General features: G+C 44.0%; 1 protein-coding gene across 3 annotated transcripts in view; it reads left to right on the top strand.

The window, feature by feature from the left end:
* The window catches only part of SMG6 (SMG6 nonsense mediated mRNA decay factor), a 317,581-nt gene that overhangs the window by 286,918 nt on the left and 6,481 nt on the right, over positions 1-24,182 (top strand). For all 3 annotated transcript variants that reach the window (XM_033921220.1, XM_033921221.1, XM_033921222.1), the window contains 3 exons: positions 3,798-3,945; positions 14,930-15,141; positions 18,413-18,494. In XM_033921220.1, coding sequence (XP_033777111.1) covers positions 3,798-3,945; positions 14,930-15,141; positions 18,413-18,494 — 442 coding nt within the window. The remainder of the gene's footprint in view (positions 1-3,797; positions 3,946-14,929; positions 15,142-18,412; positions 18,495-24,182) is intronic.

Raw genomic sequence — 24,182 nt, 5'->3', positions numbered from 1 at the left:
TTAAAGACAGACCTGTGCGTCAAGAGAAGGGGAGGGGAGGGAGAGTGGTGGTGCCAGTAGCAGCAGCTGCAGGAGGATGAGAAAAAGGGAGAAGCGAGATAGAGAAGCACTCTTTCCCACCGCTGTTGCACCCTTAGATGGTTGCCTAGTCCACCTAGAGGCAGGATCAGCCATTTGCTTCATTTGGTTACATGTGAGTGAGGCTGTGCTAGTTCACTCACTGCAATAATTTTTAGAATTAGTAGAGAAATTGGGTCTTATCCAATGACTTGGTAATGTTGGTAGTGCTGTGCATTGCCATGTGGAGACTTGGATTTTATTCTCAAGCACAGCTTCTGTTTCTTGTTCACAGCACCTAGTGCAAGTAGTCCTGGCCGTCATACTATGGGAAAACCTAGTAACTAACCAGGTTGCAGACATTATGGAATCTGGTTGCAGTGTCTGAGCTATGCAGGAGGAACATAAGAACAAGCTCTGGATATTTTCAGTAGATACGGGCTCTGACTAAACTAGAAGTCTCCCCCCAAAAAAAACAAAACAAAACCCAGGAGTCTATAGAACACCGGACTAAACAAAATAATTTTTGTTAATAATTTGAGGATCTTTTTAAAATATTTTGATCAGTGCCCTCCTGAGTCTCTCTCGGTTTGTAATCATCTCTCAAGATATACATTTCTGTGACATAAGATTTCTGGGGATTTGGTGTTTGTACTGAGCAGCCATTGACCCTACAATGAATGACCAAAACAAACAAAAAAAAATGGTCTGAAATAGGGGAAAAATCTGTGACTTGGAATCTAGAAAATGTAACAAGGATGAGCAAGAACAAGTTCAGTTGTTTCAAGAGACACTGCTGCATTAGAATTCTCTCTTTATTTTAATTTTGATTGGGATTCTTTGAGATGCTCTTAAGTTTGGGGTGGTGACTCCTCTTTCATGTCTCTGCTTCATGGACATTCTGTTTTATTAATCTATATGAAGCTCCTCCTCTTCCCCTCCCCTTCCTTTCTTTCGGAATCATTGCTGAACACTTCTAAACCCCAACTTCATATTTTTCTTCATTTTCCTTGTAATCTGATGACAATTTTATATTTTGAAGCAAAGTTGTAACCTAATTGGAAGGAAATCTATGAACTGCTATTGTTGGCAAGTACTCATCTCAGTGTAACAGAAGCTGAAGTGAATGAAAGATGGGACGATAAAGTGGAATGGGACGTACAGCTCAACACCTGTGACAGAAGAGGCAGCTAGTAGGCAAATTATGTATGACCCTGAGGAACCTGCCCAGTCACACCCAGTGATGTAAAGGGCCCACCTTTCTGGCCCAGTACATAAAGAAGCCTGGTCCTTTTGTTTCCCCCTCCCCCAAAGCCCTGCAAGACCAGCATCCTTGCTTTCATTGTTTTGAAAGCCAAATGTCATTGCAAGACAAGGCTGAGAGTGGAAGCAGGCAACCATCCAGCCATCTCTTTTGTTGTTAGAGGGACAGGGTCTGTATCTGGAAGTTGTGATGCACTTTGGAGGCAGAGCTCCATCTTCCTGCCCCCACCTGAAATAGAATCACTGCTTCCTGCACTGACTGCTGTTCTTCAAGTAGGCTAAAGTATGACACGACAGACTTAACTCAAATAACTTTTCTTCTCATTTTTGCTGTTTAATAACGGCTTCCGCCAATACTAAGGGGCCTTCGGTATAACATTCCACAGTTGCTTTGTAACAGAGTGAGTAATTTTCTAAATATAATTCTGTCCCATTGCTGGCTTTCATATGGGAACAAATGGACAAGCAGACAGTGATATACACACACAGATACTTCTACTGATAAATACTCTATGATACGCTCACATTAATACTCCAGACTTGACAGTGACATGCTGGTCTTAATATTGCGACATGTACAGTAACACACATGCCCTGACACAATCGCACTAGAACACATTTGATGACGTATGACCCGCAAATCCCTGGTGTGGAAGTCATTAGCCTTGGGCAGCCGCCTGGCACGCAGTAAGTGGTTTTGATCACCCTAATCAGTGGACAAAACAGCAGCCTGGATTGCTCTTGTTTCCCCTTCCCTTTCAGACTCCATACTCACAAAGTGACTGAAAATGGGTGATGAGTTCTCCTCCATGCCCCCTCCATCCCCAGCTAGGCACCCAGTTCGATTGTCCATCTTTACCCAGGGCCTTGAGACTGGCAGATACTGGAGATGTCACTGCAACAACAATTGAGGAAGACGCTTGAGATAAACATTGGAAATGGCAATAGGCATAGGCAGTCTCAGTCTTGCTTTTCATTCAAGGTTGCAGGGCTGGCAGTCTGAAAACAGCACATTCTGAATATACTTGGACCTGGCATGTCACTGGTAGACTACAGATGTCTCCAGAATCTGGGCAGAGTCAGGCTCTTCTTGGGCCCCTGGCAAGTTCAAACTATCTTTGGGCCCCAGACAGGGATCAGATGTGTGGAGATTAAGCTGTCTTACAAAATTTGGATAGGTTGCTTTATATATACTTCAGCAAAGAGCCAGTAAAAGAATGCTGCCCAAACATCACTTATGAACTCATCTCCAACCCTAGCCACTGAGGCTTTTAGTCAGAAACAGAACTAAGTCTGACCTGTTCAACATCCCCTCCCTCACAGCACCCCCCTCTTTATTGCCCTGTTACCCTTGTGCAATACCCCCCTTTACTGCACTTCCCTCTCATCCTCTGACTGCCAGAGGGGATGTGGGTGGCACATTCCTGAAGAAGCTGATGCTTTCAGCCCTAGAGCATCCTGTGTCCTCCCTTCACAGTGCAGCCCAAGGATCACAATGGGACGTGACGAGAAGCACAGACGCCTGCACAGCTGCCAGCATGGAAAAGCAAACACCATATTACAACAACGAAAATGGCATACACCCAGAATAACACACACCAGCTTGCACATATTCACAAGTCACACACACACGTTGAAAGTGCACACTGATACACGAATTGCCAGTACACGGATGTACATTTCAATCTGAGTCTCCACGTTCTACGCTTTCCTCTAGACCTTTAACTTTGAATACCTCAGGGATCCATCCTTCTTCTTTAATTCATTCTGTAGCTACTACCATTTCTCCTTTTGTGGTTATCATAATGCTGCAGTTCTCAAGCTAGTTCGGGAGTACTCCAGTCACTGTTTTTCAGGATATGCACCATGAATATGCATGAGAGAGATTTATTTGCATTCACTGCCTGTATTTCATACAAATTTAGCTCTTGCATATCCTGAAAACCAGTTTGGTTGTGGTGCTCCAGGATTGACTTGAAAATTTTAGTTTAGTGCTGATATCTCTGTTCTGGTGTTTGAGACTCCCAGTGCTTTCATAGCACTCGACAATAAAATTGTGCCTCTTTTACTTCTCTACTACCCTTCCAGACTTCTCAATATTTATCTCATTCCTCTTTATACTGATCATTGCAATCATTAAATTTTTTGCACATGCTCCATACTGATAACAGATTTGCTAAGGTGCAATGAGATTCTGGCCCAGTTTAGAACTCGAACCCAGTTATTGCCAGAGCATGGTGGGAAAAGGCCTGTGCAAGCAACCTTTGCTGGTTGTCAGCTTCAGCACCTCCTTGTCTAAGAGCCTAGAGTGATAGCTTTTTACCTATACAGGGAGGAGAAGGGGAATAACAGTTGCTAACCTGTGCAGGTACTGTATGATTTAGGAATTAAAGGATTCATACATACTCTGCTACTTAAGCTGTTTGTACAGGTCTGTCTGTGTGTCTGATGTAATGGGGTATGGATTTCTCTTTCAGGCAGTACTAGAGGACCAGATGAGGCACATTGAACTAGAGATTTCACCCCTTTTCCTGGTGCCAGACACAAATGGCTTTATTGACCACCTGCCCAGCCTGTTGCGGCTGCTGGATAGCCGGCACTACATCCTTGTGGTTCCCCTCATTGGTAAGAATACAATCATAACATGCTGGCCACAGGAGGAGATCCCAGGGCTCCCTTCCCCTGTGGCATTTGCCTTGCTTCCTATTACTGCAGACATGTTAAATCCTGCCCTTCCACAGCTGGTAGCGTGGGGAGCCCCAGGAGATTCCAGCTGCAGTAGCTCTGAGTAGGAAAAGGGATCCGGAGGGGGAATTTGAGGAGGAGCAGGGTGGGGAACATTGTTTGGGAATGAAAGCTCCAAAGATTAGGAGCACTGATCCCCAGCTTAACAGCTGGAGTAAAAAAAAAAGAACTGTGCTTCTATGGCAGAAACTCTGTCAGAGAAGGTCACTTCGGTCTTTTTCCCTTATAAAGCTTGCAATGAGGGCTGGTGCTGCTTCCCCTTATTGGTAAACAGTGGCCTGGCAGATGCACTTGTATTGCTGGGTGGTCTGGCAGGGTGGGGAGGTTCTGAAATGGTTCAGTGTGCGTTTCACACAGCTTCATGTTGGCTGTCAAGGTCCGAGGTAAGATTCCTTTGACTGATGTCACTTTATGGTTGGTTGGATAGATCCCTTCAGAAAGCGATGCTTTATGCAATTTGCTGGATCCTTGCCACTCCTTCACTCGTTAGAAGTCTCCATTTTCTTATCTTTTTGCAAATATAGACTTTGCTGCTGAATTTGTTTGTTGATGCAGAATGTTTCCTGTAACATTTTTGTAGGGAAAAAAAATGCACATTTGCAGATGAGTGAAAATAAATGAAAAAGACTTATGCGGGAATCATTTGAGAACTTACAAAGCCAATTGAGCAGCAGCAATAGAAAGAGCAATCATAATCAAAGCAACAAGGTGCAAAAACTGTGATTTTATGCAGGTCTCTAGGCATTCATTATGCCTTTATGTACCTCTAAAGACAGTGGTTCCCAAAGCTGTCCTGAGGAAAGCTCCAGCTAGTTAGGTTTTCAGGATATCCACAATGAATATTCAAAAGAGGGATTTGCTGGCAGGCCAACAACTTAAGATATATTTATTGAATGGAGAAACTAACTGCAATCTGTATTATGATAAACATACTGTTTTGGATCTTTTGACCCTTATTCCTCTCCCTGTTTTACACCTGGTCTTGTAAAATTGTATGTATTCAGACTGTGTATGTGAAAGCGGATTATAAATGTGATAAACAAATCAGGTGAAAGGCTTAGGTGAAGTGGGAGAGGATCTGGGGAGCGTTTGAGGTACATTGATTGGGTTAATTGTGTGCAGGAAAGGAGTGGTTTAATGATTTTCTTTTCCTCTAGTGGGGTTAGGTGGTCTGACTAGGGATTCTTTTTGGAGGGGGGCACGGGAGGATGCTTTTATTATGTGGGATTTTTCTTTTTAGTTCAACACTTTTACTCTGATATAAAAACTGTGGTTTACTTACGTATTTTGAAACCTAAATTTTTATTGACATTTTCAAAATATACAAATAGTAAACTGGTTACAAGGAATAGAGTAACATGGAACAGAGAGTTATTTATTTGATATATGAATACTAAGTGATCTGTTAAAGATTCTTGTTTCTATGTTTGTTATTGTTCATCTTGAATGTTTTAATAAAGAACTCCATTAAATTTTTAAAAAGACAAGAGAGATTTGCATGCACATCCTCTACTGCTTATAGATTTCTCTCATACGTATTCATTATGGATATCCAGAAAACCAAACTAGCTAGAAATTCCCCCAGGAGAGGTTTGGGAGCCACTGCTCTAAGGAAAGATATTTAAAACAAAGCTGTTTTTAGTTTATTTGAGATAATGGGAAATTTTTCAAACAGCACACATACTTGTGAACTATATAGCAGTAAGTATGTTATCCCCTTCTCTTTGAAAAGTAGCAGAAAGGATGCTTGTTGAACAGGTTCATGTTCTTTCTACCTGCAAACAGCTAAAAGATAAATTTTGCTCATGTGGTTGTAAAAATGTCTTGACCTAAATATGCCACTGGGAACATCAGTCTGCAGTCCAGTTAAAACATTGCCATGTTTTTACCCAGTCCAAGGAGAGCTATTACCCAGGTAAATTTTATGTATGTATCTATTTAATTAGTTAGTTATTTACCTCTTATAGCCTAAGTGGTTTACATTCAGGTTGTCAAGCATTTTTCCCTATCTGTCCCGGTAAGCTCACGCTCTGTCTAATATACCTGGGCAATGGGGGACTCCGTGACTGCCCAGGGTCACAAGGAGCAGTATGTTGAGGTTGTAGCTCTAACCACTGCACCGCACACTTGCTTTCAAGGAATATAAATATGTAACATAGCCATCACTGAAGACTGACATCGCAATAGCAGTTCAGAACCTTCCCTCACCAACACCATGATTTAGATAGTATTTAAGGGACAGTTTTCACATTGTCTACCCTGGGACAAATATTGTGTATATTCTACCTGCTGGTTTTTCATCAGTTTTCAAAAGTAAAGATATTTGTATAGCTTCTCTTTGAAACTTGCCCTTGATACAGAGTACATGCACCTGATTATTCTGAGTTAAAATTTATTGGAAGAATATGCGTGAAGATTTGAGAATCAACCACATCATAAGAACATAAGCAATGCCTCTCCTGGGTCAGACCTGAGGTCCATCATGCCCAGAAGTCCGCTCACGCGGCGGCCGAACAGGTCCAGGACCTGTGCAGTAATCCTCTATTTATACCCTTCTATCCCCTTTTCCAGCAGGAAATTGTCCAATCCTTTCTTAAACCCCATTACTGTACTCTGCCCTATTATGCCCTCTGGAAGCGCATTCCAGTTGTCCACCACTCGTTGGGTAAAGAAGAACTTCCTAGCATTCGTTTTGAATCTGTCCCCTTTCAACTTTTCCGAGTGCCCTCTTGTTCTTTTATTTTTAGAAAGTTTGAAGAATCTGTCCCTCTCTACTCTCTCTATCATAAGTAAAGCTTATCAATAATGATATGTGACGTAGAAACAAATGAAGAAAAAGGACCTAAAAAACCCAGATACTGAATATTATACCCGGTTGATATAGTGTATCTAGATTTTCAGAAAGCTTTTGATAAAGTTCCTCACGAGAGGCTCCTCAGAAAATTGAAGTGTCATGGCAAAGTTCAGTTGTGGATTAGGAATTGGTTATCGGATAGAAAACAGAGGGTAGGGTTACATGGTCATTTTTCTCAATGGAGGAGAATAAACTGTGGAGTGCCGCAGGGGTCTGTACTGGGACCTGTGCTATTTAACTTATTTATAAATGATCTTGAAATTGGAACGACGAGTGAGATGATTAAATTTGCAGAGGACACTAAACTGTTCAAAGTTGTTAAAACGCATGCGGATTGTGAAACATTGCAGGCAGACCTTAGGAAATTGGAAGACTTGGCATCCAAATGGCAGATGAAATTTAATGTGGACAAATGCAAAGTGATGCACATTGGGAAGAATAACCCAAATCATAGTTACCGGATGCTAGGGTCCAACTTAGAATCTGGGTATTATAAAATCGTAGACAATACGATTAAACCTTCTGCTCAATGGGTGGCGGCGGCCAAGAAAGCAAACAGGATGCTGGGAATTATTAAAAAAGGGATGGTTAACAAGACTAAGAATGTTATAATACCCCTTTAACGCTCCATGGTGTGACCTCATCTGGAGTATTGCGTTCAATTCTGGTCTTCTTATCTCAAGAAAGATATAGTGATGCTGGAAAAGGTTCAAAGAAGAGTGACCAAGATGATAAAAGGGATGGAACTCCTCTCGTATGAGGAAAGACTAAAATGGTTAGGGCTCTTCAGCTTGGAAAAGAGATGGCTGAGGGGAGATATGATTGAAGTCTACAAAATCCTGAGTGGAGTAGAACGGGTACAAGTGGATCAATTTTTCACTCCATCAAAAATTGCAAAGACTAGGGGACACTCGATGAAGTTATAGGGAAATACTTTTAAAACCAATAGGAGGAATTTTTTTTTTTCACTCAGAGAATAGTTAAGGTCTGGAACGCATTACCAGAAGTTGTGGTAAGAGCGGATAGCGTAGCTGGTTTTAAGAAAGGTTTGGACAAGTTCCTGAAGGAAAAGTCCATAGTCTGTTATTGAGAAAGACATGGGGGAAGCCACTGCTTGCCCTGGATCGGTAGCATGGAATATTGCTACTCCTTGGTTTTGGCCAGGTACTAGTGACCTGGATGGCCACCGTGAGAACGGGCTACTGAGCTTATGTTCTTATGTTGTGATTATAGGTCCTAAAAAAGAACCCGTTGTTAAAATTTTTTCTATACACAATCCTTGTGGAATTTAAAATATTCAAAAATTGCAGCTCAGTTGCTATAAACAATACAAGTCCATATTTCAAAACAGAAACACTTAACGGGGTTGGATGTCATCAGGGTGACATCACCAGATAATACTAATAATAATAACAGTTTATATACCGCAGTACCGTGAAGTTCTATGTGGTTTACAAAAGATTAAAAGACATTACAAGTTGATTGAGCTTAAAGAGGTGAGGGAAAGTGGATAGTAGGTCATCAGAATCGTATTGAGGAGACAGAGAGTATGGGTCAGCTGTCTAGATATTTCAGGAATGGATATGTTTTTAGGCGCTTCCTGAATCCCTTATAAGTAGTGGGCGAAAGCAATTGTTCTAGATCTTTACCCCATAGTGCTGCCTGATGTGAGAGAAGGTGTTCATGGTGTTTTTTCAGTTTACATCCTCTAACTGGAGGGGAAACGAAGTTCGAGTGTGAGCTTCTCTTGTGTTTGTTGGCTGAGAATGCGAAAAGGTCAGTTATGTATTTAGGGGCTAGTCCGTATAGTACTTTAAAGCAAAGACAAGCGAACTTAAACTTTACACGTGCTTCCATCAGTAGCCAATGTAGCTGCCGGTAGTAGGGTGTTACGTGATCGAATTTCCTTAGACTGAAGATTAGTCTGACCACTGCATTTTGTATCAATTGTAAGCGTCGCATATTCTTTTGCGAAATTGCTAAATAGGCGATGTTGCAGTAATCAAGTTGGCTTAGTACTAGCGATTGTACCAGGATTCTGAATGATGGCGTATCAAAATATGATTTGATGGATCTAAGTTTCCAGAGAGTGAAGAAACCCTTTCTGATTAAGGAGTCTACCTGGTCTTTCATGGTTAGGCATTGATCGAGAGTTACGCCCAGTATCTTCATGGTAGATTGAATAGGGTAACTAAGTTTATTGATGCAAAGTGGTGTTGTGGTGTCACATGGATGTGGCGAAGCAATGAAAAATGTGTGGCTAAATAGATTAGCTGTCCAGGGAGAACATTCCTCTGTCAGTGACTCAGCTGTTTCACTCCAAGGCTTCATCAGGGGCAGTGTTTCTTTGCTGGCATTAAAATACAAAATACATCTCTGCTGAAAAATATTATTGCCATTTGTAGTTCACTCTTCAGTGACAACCTAAAGAACATACCACAGACAAGCCTTCAGCAGCTAAAATTGCCATGCCGTGTAAAGTTTGACAATACTGGCAATATTTCACAAAACATGAAAAATAAATAAATTATCACTTGAATAAAACTTCCACATGCTCACAATGCTTCCTACTGTTGTAACATCAGTATTACAAAACCAAAATGGTGCCAATGCTTTAACAAAAATGCAATCGAACCATGGCCAATCAGTGAAGAAGAATCCCAACTCTAACGCACCATAAGCCAAGACAATGTGACTGAAAGCATCAGAGGTGGAAACCATGGTAAATTGTTACTCTGTAAGGAACAACAATGGATACATAAACTGCTGTTGGGAACCTATAGAACTCAATAATCTTATAGAATGGAAGACATTTTTTGGATAATTGAATCTCCATTGAATTTTTTTTAAATAAATGGCACATTGTCATAGCCTATTGTGAGTTAGAGTTGGAATTCCTCTTCATTGATTGGCTGTGGTTCGTTGGCATCTTTGTTAAAGGATGGGCGCCATTTTGGTTTTATAATGCCTATGTTGCAACAGTAGGATGCTTTGCAATCATGTGCAAGTATTATTCAAGTAAGAGTCAACATATTTATTTTTCATGTTTTGTGAAATATTGCCAGTAGAGTCACATTTTCTGTGGCGATTTTACTACTGAAGGATTGCCTGTGGTATGTTCTTTAGGTTGTCACTGAAGAGTGAACCACAAACAGCAGTAATATTTTTCAGCAGCCATGTGTTTTGTATTTTAATACCAGCAGAGAAACACTTCCCCTGAGGAAGCCTTAGAGTGAAACAATCGAGTCACAAGTGAAAGTTAAGTGTTACTATTTTGAAATATGTACCGTATTTTCGCGGATATAACGCGCACCATTGTAAAACGCGCACAGGGGTATAGCGCGCAGAAATCACGATGATATGTACAAAAACTTTTCTATACCGCGCTCAGGCATATAACGCGCATGCTGCCCGACTCTCCTCTGGCCACCCCGACTCTCCTTTCGCTCTCCCCGACTCTCCTCTGGCCACCCCGACTCTCCTTTCGCCCTCCCCGACTCTCATCTGGTTGCCCCGACTCACCCTGACTTTCGGTGCACTGCCCCGACTCTCCTCTGGTTGCCCCGACTCACCGTTCACCCGCCCTGACTTTCGGTGCACTGCCCCGCCTCTCCGTGCCTGTCCCCCTTGAAGTCCTGTCCCCCCTTGAAGTCCTGTCCCCCTTGAAGGTCTGCCTGTCCCCCTTGAAGATCTGCCTGTCCCCCCTTGAAGTCCTGTCCCCATTCTGAAAGCCTGATGCCCCCCCTCGACGTCCGATTCTTCTCCCCCCTCGGCAGGACCACTCGCACCCCCACCCCGAAGGACCGCCGACTCCCCGACAATATTGGGCCAGGAGGGAGCCCAAATCCTCCTGGCCACGGCGACCCCCTAACCCCACCCCGCACTACATTACGGGCAGGAGGGATCCCAGGCCCTCCTGCCCTCGACGCAAACCCCCTCCCCCCAACGACCGCCCCCCCCCAAGAACCTCCGCCCGTCCCCCAGCCGACCCGCGACCCCCCTGGCCGACCCCCACGACACCCCCACCCGCCTTCCCCGTACTTTGTGTAGTTGGGCCAGAAGGGAGCCCAAACCCTCCTGGCCACGGCGACCCCCTAACCCCACCCCGCACTACATTACGGGCAGGAGGGATCCCAGGCCCTCCTGCCCTCGACGCAAACCCCCCTCCCTCCAACGACCGCCCCCCCCCAAGAACCTCCGACCGACCCGCGACCCCCCTGGCCGACCCCCCCACCCCCCTTCCCCGTACCTTTGGAAGTTGGCCGGACAGACGGGAGCCAAACCCGCCTGTCCGGCAGGCAGCCAACGAAGGAATGAGGCCGGATTGGCCCATCCGTCCTAAAGCTCCGCCTACTGGTGGGGCCTAAGGCGCGTGGGCCAATCAGAATAGGCCCTGGAGCCTTAGGTCCCACCTGGGGGCGCGGCCTGAGACACATGGTCGGGTTTGGCCCATGTGCCTCAGGCCGCGCCCCCAGGTGGGACCTAAGGCTCCAGGGCCTATTCTGATTGGCCCACGCGCCTTAGGCCCCACCAGTAGGCGGAGCTTTAGGACGGATGGGCCAATCCGGCCTCATTCCTTCGTTGGCTGCCTGCCGGACAGGCGGGTTTGGCTCCCGTCTGTCCGGCCAACTTCCAAAGGTACGGGGAAGGGGGGTGGGGGGGTCGGCCAGGGGGGTCGCGGGTCGGTCGGAGGTTCTTGGGGGGGGGGCGGTCGTTGGAGGGAGGGGGGTTTGCGTCGAGGGCAGGAGGGCCTGGGATCCCTCCTGCCCGTAATGTAGTGCGGGGTGGGGTTAGGGGGTCGCCGTGGCCAGGAGGGTTTGGGCTCCCTTCTGGCCCAACTACACAAAGTACGGGGAAGGCGGGTGGGGGTGTCGTGGGGGTCGGCCAGGGGGGTCGCGGGTCGGCTGGGGGACGGGCGGAGGTTCTTGGGGGGGGGGCGGTCGTTGGGGGGAGGGGGTTTGCGTCGAGGGCAGGAGGGCCTGGGATCCCTCCTGCCCGTAATGTAGTGCGGGGTGGGGTTAGGGGGTCGCCGTGGCCAGGAGGGTTTGGGCTCCCTCCTGGCCCGATATTGTTGGGGAGTCGGCGGTCCTTCGGGGTGAGGGTGCGAGTGGTCCTGCCGGGGGGGGGGATGTATCGGACGTCGGGGAGTCGGCCGGGCAAGAGGGCTTGGGCTCCCTCTTGCTCCGATCGTGGATGCGGGTGCGGGTGGGAGCGCGTGCGAGCGGTCGTTCGGGGTGGGGGTGCGAGCGGTCCTGCTGGGGGGGTGAATCGGGCGTCGGGCGGGGTGGGAACTATGTTTAAAAACTTTTGTATACCGCGCTCAGGCATATAACGCGCGAGGGGTATGCGCGGTACGTAAAATCACGTATAACGCGCACGTTATATCCGCGAAAATACGGTACTTGTATTGTTTATAACAATTGAATTGCAATTTTTTAATATTTTAAATTCCACAATGGGTGGTATATAGAAAAAGATTAGCAAATGGTATTTTTAGGACCTATAATAAATAACATTACGCCAGTAAAGATATAGGTGTGATATGCAGTATCTGGGTGTTTGAGGTTTTTTCTTTGTTTGTTTCTATATCACGTATTATACATCATTATTGATAAGCTTTACTTTTGATGTGGTGGTTTGTCAGTTCAGTTGAGTATAAGCTTTGTTTCCACTATTGATTTTTGAAGATTTGAAAATGCCATCTACGCCTGTACCTTTCCTCTCCCAACCTAGACTCGTCTCTGGGAACAATGGATATATTTTTAGCCACTTTGAGGGTGGGCAGTTTCTAGAGAGCTGACTAACACAAGTCAAAGACTTTTTACCTGTACAAATCACTCTGAAGATTGACTCCCATAGGAGGAGGTGTGGGATTTGGGTACATTATTTGTAATATGGTTAAGTATCTATATTGATAACAAGTTTCAAAATCTGTTTATAAAATTCCTACCATGTGTAATGATTTCTCATTCTCCTAATGATATTCTGTGGAATATGTTGTACTGCATGTGTGTACCTCAATCCATGCATCTCTTGTAGAGAACTGGTCTTTCATTTTTCCAACCATGACTAAATTCATTGAATAATCCAATAGAAACATGAATCTTGAGTCTGATGTTGAAGAGAACACACTCTTAATGCCCATCACAGTCTTAGATTTGGTACTCTGCATGTTTTCATCTTTGTCTGTCTCTTCCCCATAGTTTTGGGATGACACTGTCAGCATCTCCTGCTATAGGGCTGGCTTAATGTTTGGACCAGGTGAGGCTCTGGCCTAGGTTGCCATTAAGGGTACCAAAATACCCAGCCTCTGATCTCACCCAGTCTACAGATTAAGCCTTTTCTCCCCCCTCCCCCCCCACCCGAGGTCAGGTCTCTCCTCTTCGGTCTTCTCCCTCCCCACAGGTCTGGTACTGCTCCCTAACTACCGCCTCAGTCCTGTAAAGTTTATTTTGGTTGATGGCAGCAGAATGACAGGCTGCCTTCAGCCAGCCTCTGTGTCTTCCCACTGCAGTGTCCTTCCTCCTCTGATACAATGTCCTGTGAGCAGGACACGGCCGAAGGAAGACCCAGAGGCTGGCTGAAGGCAGCTTGTCATGTTGCTCCTGCAGCTGCCGTTGACCGACGTAAGCATTATAGGACCACGGGGATGTGAGAAAGGTGAGGGAGCAGTGCCAGACCAGTGGGGAGGGGGAAAAAGACACTGGACTAAGGGCAGGAAAGATGCCAGACCCAAGGGGTTGGGGGTGGGGGTGCCAGAAGTGATGGAATGGGGGACACAGCCAAAGCAAGTTGGCTAAGGGCCCACTATCCTTTGAGCCAGCTCTATTCTGCTGCTTATGATTGTTTCTTTTAGTGTCTCATCTGCAGTTTACATATGGGGCCCTCATCATTAGCGCTCTTCATGTTCCCCCTCTTGGAGTCTTGAGATTTCTTTGTTTTCTGCTGTCTTAGGATTTGCCATTATCAGTGTCTCATGTTATCTTAGGATTAATGCTCTGTGTATTTCTTATTCTGTCTCAGGGCTGACACTCCTCTTCTTCATCAGAATTGCCTTACCTGCAATTTTGAGATTGACTTACCTGCTTGAGATTTTTCAGCCTCCCTTGCTTTCCTAGAGTTTGGCAATCTTGGAGCATCCCCTGAAGCCTCATGATTAGTACTGTCTGTCTTCCCCGTGTTCTTGGGACTGATTCTGTCCACCACCTCAGAATTTTACTTAGTCTTATGATTGGCATACAGTCTGCTCTGCTGTCTCAGGTGGTTAAAGATAAGAAAAAGAAGAGCATTTTTTTAATCCTGAGCCTTGGCATAGAGTAGCAACCCTGATGGGTATGTGTTCTCCACCCCCTCCCCCTACCTCCCCCAACAGCACAAAGCATTCCTGAACCAGCGGAAGCAGGTCAGGAAGCTGCCTGTGGTTCCCTAAGCCCTGGGGGATTTGGGGAAACACGTTTGCAGCACCTGAGAATGTTGGCATAACTGCAGCTGCAATAAGTCCTATGGATGTGTTCATAGTGGCCAGCTCTGGCTAATCAGGCTCAGGACTCAGTAATGTGGGAAGAATATGGAATACATACTTCAGTGAGCTACAAGTGTCAGAGATCATTCCTCTCATATGCCCTTCAACTCGCTCCCCTTTTCTATGCCATTCAACCCAGCAACTCCATGCCTACCTTTTTCTGTGTGCTTTCTTCTACCCTTTGCATAATCTCCCAAACTCTTTTGCAATGCTTCCTTCTGCTCTTCACCCACTCCTTCCTTCTGCCCATCCTGCATACTTCTGCCCCTTGCAGTACCTCTTTCTATCATGGATTCCTTTCCCTTTTGCTTTTCTAGTCATGTGCACTGTCTCTGAAACTCTGTCATTGTGGTTTTCCTGTGCCCCAGTTATGTACAGTGTCCCCAGGGCCTTGTCAATGTGAGCTCTCTGAGCCCCAGACATGTACAGGTTCTTGTCCCAAATGGCCCCCTCTTCTGTTTTCCTAACTAAGTGATCTGTTCTTGCAGTAATAAATGAATTGGATGGCTTAGCAAAAGGCCAAGAGTCTGATTGCAGAGCTGGAGGTCATAGTCGCTTGGTCCAGGAGAAAGCAAAAATGGCTGTGGAGTCTCTGGAGCAGAGATTTGAAGGTCGGGACCCCTTCCTGAGGGCACTGACAAGTCGTGGAAATGAACTTGAATCAATTGCCTTTCGCAGTGAGGATACTACTGGGCAGAAGGTAAAGGAACAGCATTCACAAGTGTAAGAGCCCAGGTCAAGTCTCAGCTCACTCTCTCAATGATCATATTAATCTGGTCTGCAAAAGTGAGATTCTGGAGTATCCTACCCCAGAACCTTGTTCTCATATTATTCAAGGGACATCAATACTTCTACAGGGGTGGCATGGATGGAGGATTGCAGAAAAGGTCCAATGGCTGGCTAAAATGGAGTCCTGGATATAATTTGTCTTGAGACTGTGTATAGGGAATAGGAGAATTTGCTTGCTAGACAGATGTGGTAGCAAAAGTGGTAAGGCTTAACAAAAAATTATCAAAATAATAGGAGAAACAACAAAGCTAATATTTTTAGATTTTTCAAAAAAATGAATAATAAACTCGAAGAAAAATCTCACCAAATATAGAACTTATCAATATATTTCAATAAAATTTATATAAAATGCTCAGTATGACACATCAGCCAGGCAGGCAACGGTATGTTGAAACATCACAGCACCTGAACCCTACCAACCGACCAAGGCCGGGGGTAAATAGTTATAGTACAACACCAGTGGTGATCCCTGTTCTGCCGCTGCTTCTTTCCTTAACTAGCAGCAGCAGCAGTAAACTTAAAATCAGGGGTGTCCCAACACGACCTCCTCTCTTCCTTCGGTGCCTCCCTCCGGCGGGTGTTTAGCTGCTGGTCGGCTCCCTTGCTGCCTACAGTAGTTTTTCTGCTGAAAGCCTCGGGCATCGGCTCCTCGCAAAGGTAGAAAAAAATTTTTTTTGTTGCTTTAGAATAAAATAGTATTGTAGTTGTATTGATAAAACTTTTATGAACAGAAAATAAGGTAATCTTTTCATTGGACTAATTTTAATACATTTTTTACTAACTTTTAGGGCCTCTTTTACAAAGCCGCACTAGCGGCTACCCTGCGCTAACGACCCCGAAGCCCATAGAGATTTAAAGGGCTTTGAAGCTGTTGCTGCTCAGCTTTGTAAGAGAGGCAGTTAGACACCAAAACCCCGTTTCTCAGGTCAGGACAGTATAATGTAACAGCAGTATATAGTGGAACCTTGGTTTACGAGCATAATTCATTCCAGAAGAATGCTCGTAAACCAATTTACTTGTATATCAAAGTGAGTTTCCCCATAGGAAGTAAGGGAAACTCGCTTGATTCGTTCCACCTCCCCTCCCCCGAGGCCACCGGCACTGCTCCACTTTACCCCCCACCCCCGAGGCTACCTGCACTGCTCCACACCCCCCCGCGATCCAGCATCCCCCCCCGCTCGTGTCACCCCCCCTCCCACCGCGATCTGGCACCCCCACTCACCCATCTAAACACAATCGCTTACCCCACTCTGTCACCAGCACCAACACACAGGACATGCTGGTGCCAAAGATTCTCCCTGTTGCTTGTGCTGGGCCTTGAGCATCTGCGTATGCTCAAGGCCTTCTAGTTCTCGTTCAGTCCGAGATTCTCAGAGATCTCTGAGATTCTCGGAGAGAGCGAGAAATAGAAGGCTTTGAGCATGCGCAGATGCTCAAGGCCCAGCACAACCAACAGGGAAGATCTTCGGCACCGGCATGTCCTGTGTGTTGGTGCTGGTGCCAGAGCGGGGTAAATGATTGTGCTTGGGTGGGTGGGTGAGTGGGGGATGCCGGATCGCGGCCGGAGGAATGCAGGATCGCAGGGGGGGGGGGAATGCTGGATTGCAGGGGGAAGCTCGCAAATCGAGGTAAGCTCGGTTTCCGATTGTGCAGATTTTTAAAATGTTTTGCTCGTCTTGCAAAACACTCGCAAACCGCGGCACTCGTAAACCGAGATTTGACTGTACTATATTGACCTGAAGGAGGTTATGGCCTCTGAAAGTTAATTGAAAAATGGATTAGTCCAATAAAATGGTATATTCTTATTTTCAATTTTCATTTTCTTTCTATATGTTAATTTGTAAAGTGGTGATTGTTTGTCAGTTTCTTCAAATTTACATCTGCTATATTTATATTTTGCAGAGTATTAGAGGGCTATGTGTCATTGTTTCTGTGATGTTTCACTGTATGCAGTTTGACTTCTTGGTGGTTCAGTTTAACCTTTATTTACATATTTCTATTTTTAGTTTGTGATTACTTATACCATACTGGGTGAGGGTGTATCTATGTTCTGTGTGTATTAAAGTCATAGTTTTCTGTTAGCACTGACTAGCCTTGTTTGGTGAAATGCATCGGGCATGGTTCTTGGGAGCACCTTGAATAAACCTAATTTGAATCTCCTTATTTTCTGCCGATCTTCTTTTGTTTCATGTTGGATTCTTTGGTGGACTGCTTGCCTTGTTGTTTCGTTACAAGTTAACATACATTGAGTGGAACATACTAGAGGAGTTAGATTTGGTTGTTTATCCATACATATGGGTTACAGTTGGTTGACATAGAGTGAGGCAGTTGAGATGCATTGTAAACTTGGTTATTAATATAGACTTATACAGTATTTCGGATAGTATTACTGCTTTACAATATATTTGAACACTTTTATATGTGTATGGAGAGAGTGCAGAGTTAAGTCCTGGGTAAGTAGGTGGGAAGGGAAGGAAGGGAGATTTGTTCAGAGATGTTTGGGGGTTGCATAGAAGAAAAACTGTGCACTTGGTATGCTAATCATTGTTTTGAATTTAAAAAAAAAAAAAAAGAAATACAAGTGGAAATAAAGAAGTAAAGAAGAAAACAGATAAATGGGGACAGGGTGTGGGCGGGGCGTGTGCCTAGGGGCCCTCGAAGAATTAATCCTGCCCTGCCCAAGTGGAAAAAAATCAACATGAAAAAATCAAACAGAAAAAGCAAAAAATTAATAAATATATTTCCCAAAGGGAAACAATCCAAATGTCAGCAACCAGCAGTCCTCGATCTTCACAATTCTCCCTCTTCCTCTACACAATTTTGTGTTTCACTGATGGCTTCTTCAGGAGGAAGAATGATTTTTTACTCAAGAGAGACCAGAGGATTCACAGTCAACATACCATTGCCTGCCTGGCTGTTGTATGTCATATTGAGCACTTTATATAAATTTTATTCAAATATCTTGTGAGATTTTTCTTTGTTTATTAGCAAGAAGGTGCCATATGCAAGAGGAAGACAGTGAGCCCCATGAACAGGTTGAGATCTATGAACATACTAGGGATGGCAAGAAAGATTATATCTTGGTAGATAGAAGTGCCTCATCAGTGACCTGCATGTGTATTGTTCTATACTGACTTGAAGGAAAAAGAACAAAAGCTTTTTTTTGTTGTTGTTTGTTTCAGGGTAACAATGACGATCTGATCCTGTCCTGTTGCCTTCATTACTGCAAGGACAAAGCCAAGGACTTCATGCCAACTACTAAAGGTATGAGTGCAAGACCCCCAAAGTCAGAGAAATGACAGGGATACAGACAGGAGACAGAGCTTAGGTTTGAGGAGTCAAGTAACTACTGCTTCCTTTGCAGTCAATAGGGAGTTCAAGAGCCATGACTTCAGAGCAACACATCTGTCCTCTATGATATAAATAGGGAGTGGGTATACTGAACTGCTTCATGTTAGGAATTATTAGGAAATGAATAGGAAACAAAAATAGGAATATTATAATACCTTTGTAACACTCCATGGTGTGACTGCACCTCGAATACTGTGTGCAGTTCTGGTCACTGCATCTCAAAAAGATATAGAATTAGAAAAGGTACAGAGAAAGGTGAAGAAAATAATAAAAGGGATGGGATGACTTCCTTGTGAGGAAAGGCTAAAGAAGCTAGGGCTCTTTAGCTTGGGGAAATAGCTAAATGGGAGATATTAAAGAAGTCTATAAAATTCTGAGTGGAGTGGAAAGGCTAGATGCGAATTGCTTACTCTTTCTAAACATACAAGGACTAGGGGACACACAATGAAGCTACTAAGTAGTAAATTTAAAACAAATCAGAGAAAATATTTGTCACTCAACTTGTAATTAAACTCTGGAATTTGTTGCCAGAGTATGGTAAAAACAATTAGCTTAACAGGGTTTTAAAAAGGTTTGGATAATTTCTGAAAAGTCCATAAGCCATTATTAAGATGGACTTGGAAAATCCATTCCTTATTGCTAGGATAAGCAGCATAAAATCTGTTTATTCTTTTTAGGATCTTGCAGATACATGTGACCTGGATTGGCCACTATTGGAAACACAATACTGGGCTTGACTGACTTCCGGTCTGTCCCATTATGGCAACACTTTGTTCTTATGTTTTAACGATCAAGCTATATAGCCTGTTGCTTGGTGATTCATATGCTGTAGGACAGATCAAGTACTAACCCTTTGGCCAAGCTGTTGGAATCTTTAGGTTTTTATTACTGCAACTCACTTCCATATATTTAGAAAAGTCAGATAACCAAATGAATAAATAGAAATATAGGAGTCAATATTCAGCTAGAGGTGATCAGCTTTTCTTTAAATGCTGACTGTCTTCAGCTAAATTAAAATGAGATTCAGTATCAGGCCTTGTCTGGGCTTCAGGATTCTGTCAGTGCTTGAAAGCAAGCTGAGAACAGCCATGTCCGCATAGCTGACTGGACAAGGTAAGACTGCTCTTTGTGCAATGTCACGTGCTATATAGGCATTGGCACTGGTGCCTGCATAATTTCCAATTCTGTCCCCGGATGCCTGGAGAGTGCCTTGGAAGTCAAAGCAGATGTTCAGCAGCACTATCTGATTAAGTGCCACTGACTATCTGCTTCAAACTCACTCAGTGTGATCTAACCAGTAGAGAATGACACAGGGACAAATTTGTCCCCAAGGGATCTTAATAACACTGTCCTGTCCCCACGAGTTCTGTCCCTGTCCCATTCCTGCAAGCTCTGCCTTAACTGTACAAGCCTCAAAAACGTGTGATTTAAAGTGTTTGAGGTTTGTACAGATAAGGACAGAGCTTGCAGGAATGGCACAGGGATCGAACTTGTGAGGACGGGATGGGGATAGAGAGACCTTGCGGGGACGGAGAATATTTGTCCCCATGTCATTCTCTACTAACCAATCAAGAGCCTTTACTGCCTAATTAAATCCCTTTGAATATCGACCCCAGAAATTCTAAAAGGGAGGTAGGGCAAGGATGACATGCACCAAGATGGATGCCTAATCCTCTAGCTGCTGCTCAAGTGTTCTACCTTTTGGGTGTACGGCCAGACATCCACCTGATTGTGGAGGGGTGATGATGGCCTGAAAAATGTTCTGTGACAAAAGAGATGGGCTCCAAAAAGAAAGGAGTATTCTGATCTCTTCTTAAGGGCAAGTAAAAAGAGAAACAATAGGAATGCTTCATATGTAGAAACTGTATGATGAGAGCAAAGATCTGCTAAGCAGGAGAGAGATTAAATCTGATTTAAGGAACTGAAGACTGATATGCACATCTTGACTGATGAGCTCTGATTGGATGCGAATGATCTAGCTCAAAGTCAATGGTATAGAACAAGACAAAGGAACAGGGTGACAGGTGGCAAGCTCTAGCCCAGTGAGTGAAGTAGATAGAGAAAGCACAATACAACAGTATTAATAAAGTGGAGGGCTTGAAAAACAGGCTCCAAAGTTATAATTTGCACTTTCAAGGGTTGCTGATAGACTTTCTTGAGACAGGTGTAGAGTCAGAAAGACCAGCTCAGTGAGGAGTATGCAGAAATGGGTGGAAAGAAACTGTATAGTGTCCCAGTAAATCTTAATCCCCAGCAGAGGTGGCCACCTAATTTGCAACAATGGAGCTCTAGTGGACCTTGTATTGTGTGATTTTGGATGGGTGGGAAAGATGATTAATGGAAAAGGCTCACTGAAAGAACATATGTAGTGAAAATGGCATGGGGAATGATGGGGGCAAGTTTTATAGGGTTGAGGATTGTGGGTAAAGGGGTAATCAGTAGGTTAAGTTAGACTTCATAGAATCAGAGTCTAGGCATTACTTGGGTAGGGGGAGGGAGGGAGGGATTGGCCCCAGGTTCCATGCAGAGGGATATGATAGAATGCACAGAAGGTAGGGAGGAGAGAAGGGTTGGGAGCTTTTGGGAGGTATTTGGAGGTGGGGGAGGGCTATTGTGACCCCCCTCCCCAGGGCACACCTTCAGCCATGCCACCCCCTCCTGCTCAAGTTCAGCATCTCCTCTTCTCTTTCCCCTCTTGTAATCTAATATCTCCCTTCCCCCTATCATGGCTAGCCTTTCTCCTCCTCTATCACCTCCCCCAGGTTGCCATTATTTTCCCTTTCCCTCTTCCCTCCACCAGGTGCCTAGTATTTCATTTCCCTTTCCCTGTCACCACCCTGCTTCCCAGCAGCTGCTGACACTGCCGTATCAGCTTCCAGGCCGGCCCAAATCTTGAACAAAATTTTAGTTCTTTATGAGCCTTATAAACAAGGCCTGTGCTCAAGCGCTGCCAATCCTGGCCGCTTCTGAGGCAGGCTTTCTATCAGAGAAGGGTAGTGTTTGAGTGCAGGCCTATATTTACAGGACCTATACAGCACTAAGTTTTGTTTAAGCTTCAGGCCGGTCTGAAAGGAGGTAGGGAGTGGCAGTGATGAGCCTAGCATGGGGATGGGAAGCTGGGAAGGCCTTCTCAATCTGCATTGACACTCCCTAAATTATGTCACCCTTGGTGGATGCTTACTTCACATACTGGTAGGGTCCATCCCTGTCCATAACTTAATTGAACTGATAATTCTTGCTTAGTGTGAAAGGACTGAACTCAACTTCCCAAAAAAACTGCTCATTGAAAAAGGCATGACAGATAAAAGCTGACATCATTCTGATACATGAAATTCACTTTCTTAAGATGGATGAACATTTTATTAAAAACTGAGAACTCTCCACTTTAATATTCTCCAATACAAATGGGCACCTAACTGGTTAGAGAAGAAAAATGGGGAAGGAAGGATTATGCTGACAAGGAGACTGAAGACAGAGACTCATAGGATATATGAGGAGAATGGGGGATACCTTTTGATGGCAACCATTTCTGTGAATACGTAAAGAATTGAGATAACTAGTGTATGCCCCCATTTGTCAACAAGGAAAGTTCTTTGACATGGTTAGGGAAAAGTTGGAATTCAAAGATGGTTGGCAACTTTAACTGCGCATTAGATCCAAGCTTGGACAATTTCTGGTGAGAAAAGAGAGTGGGAGGAAGAACAGACAAAAGTTTACAAAATTTGTTGGAGGTGCTTGACCTGTAATAGATGAAGATTTTATAATCCAGGAAAAAAGACATGTTCTGTCCCTAGGTTCAACATTCATACTTGACATAGTCTTGGTGAAGAACAAAATTGTTCCAGGTGAAAATATCACCTGGTCAGACCACACACCAGTGTGGGTCAAGATGGGAGTGGCTGTCCCAAATTCAGGTGACCAATATTGGTGGTTCAATTGCAGTTTACTCAATGACAAAGAACAGTGACTCTCTCGTGGAAATATTTGCACACTAGAGAATACAAGGTGGTGGAATCCTGCAGAGCCATATTTGGGAGTAGTTACGTGAGGTGGAACCAGCAAAGATAAGTGCCTCTATAAACTATATGGGTAGAGGTTTAGCAATGAACATACAATATTGTTCCCCTTATAAGAATAAGAACTAAATAAGAGAAGGGACCCATAGGTGTGATGATGGTCCCTAACTAATCTCGCTGTGGCTCCAATGCAGGAATTTGGGCACTGAGTGAGCACTTATGTACAAGTTATAAAATATAACGTGATTTGAATTTTATGAAAACTTTAAATTCAAAACTAGTGTTTTGGTATTTAATGATAATTTCATACACTGGGATTTAAATCAACTAGACTTCTACTAGTAATTAGTTGGAGAGCCTTAATTTGATTGACATATAGCAGGTGCCATTTATAGAAGCTCATAAAGCCTTTTAGGGAATATTGTTGTTTTGAACAAGTTAATTCTCCCCACTAAAAATAAAGGTAATAAGTGCCATGCCACCAATCGCAGAGTGCTAGACTGAATGAGAGCAGAAATATTACTTGAATATAACTGTCAAGGATTCTCAAGGAGCTGAATACCTATGTATCAGAAACTACTTGTTACCCACCGTACTGAAAATCCATCGTACCAATGCCCTGCAAAAGTTCAAGCACATGGACAAGGCCCCAGATTAATGCATATTTAACTTAAATCATTTTTAAAAATCCCCAGATTCAGTAAAACTCTCAGTCAGCACCAAGAGAGACCACCTGCGCTCCACCAGATAAACCAAAAGATTATCTGCAACATGGCTATTATAAATTTGTGGCACTGCTATCATTTAAAAGGATGGATTGATGAACAGAAGTTGAGGTCAGAGGTGGCTTAATTTTAGAGGCAGCAAAATAAGAGGAAGAGATGGGATTTTGTTTAGCTCACACCTCAGTTGTAGCTCAAGGCAAATTACATTCAGGTACAATAGGCCTTTCTCCTATGCCTGAAGGGCTAACAATCTAAGTCTGTATCTGAGGTAATGAATAGTTAAATGATTTGCCCAGGATTTTAAGGAGCTGCTACGAGATTTGAACCAAGCTTCTCTATTACTCCTAATGATTAGAGATAGAGAATTTTACAGGAAGCTGGTGATAGCCAGAAATAATCTTAATATATAGAGGACTTAAAATTCAAATTAGATAGTTTGCCAAAAATACTTTGAATTTGTAAATAAAACTAGCACATTACTGACCCACAAACTACAGATGCAAGAATCAAAGAAGGAGTAGCCTAATGGTTAGTGTAGTGAACTGAGTTCAGTTCTCACTGTGGCTCCTTGTGACCCTATGTGAATCACTTAACCCTCCATTGCCCGAGGTACAAAACTTAGATTGTGAGCCCACTAGGGCAGAGAAAATACCTGAATATAATGTGTAAACCACTTTAATTTAGCATTGAAAGGCGGTGTATGAAATCCATGACCCTTTCTATAAACTGAAGAGGAAATGGGGGAGCACTTGCTGTGTGGCAGAGAAGGCTGGAGAGAATGTGCCAGATAAGCATTGTTGATGATATAGAAATGGAAAATGTCCCCCCAAAAAAGGGGGGGGCAGAGTGACTGTACTTGG

This window comes from Geotrypetes seraphini, chromosome 15, assembly GCF_902459505.1.
Source record: "Geotrypetes seraphini chromosome 15, aGeoSer1.1, whole genome shotgun sequence".
Lineage (NCBI taxonomy): Eukaryota > Metazoa > Chordata > Amphibia > Gymnophiona > Dermophiidae > Geotrypetes > Geotrypetes seraphini.
Note: the sequence above shows the minus strand (reverse complement) of the source record. Positions and strands in the feature narration are given on the sequence as shown.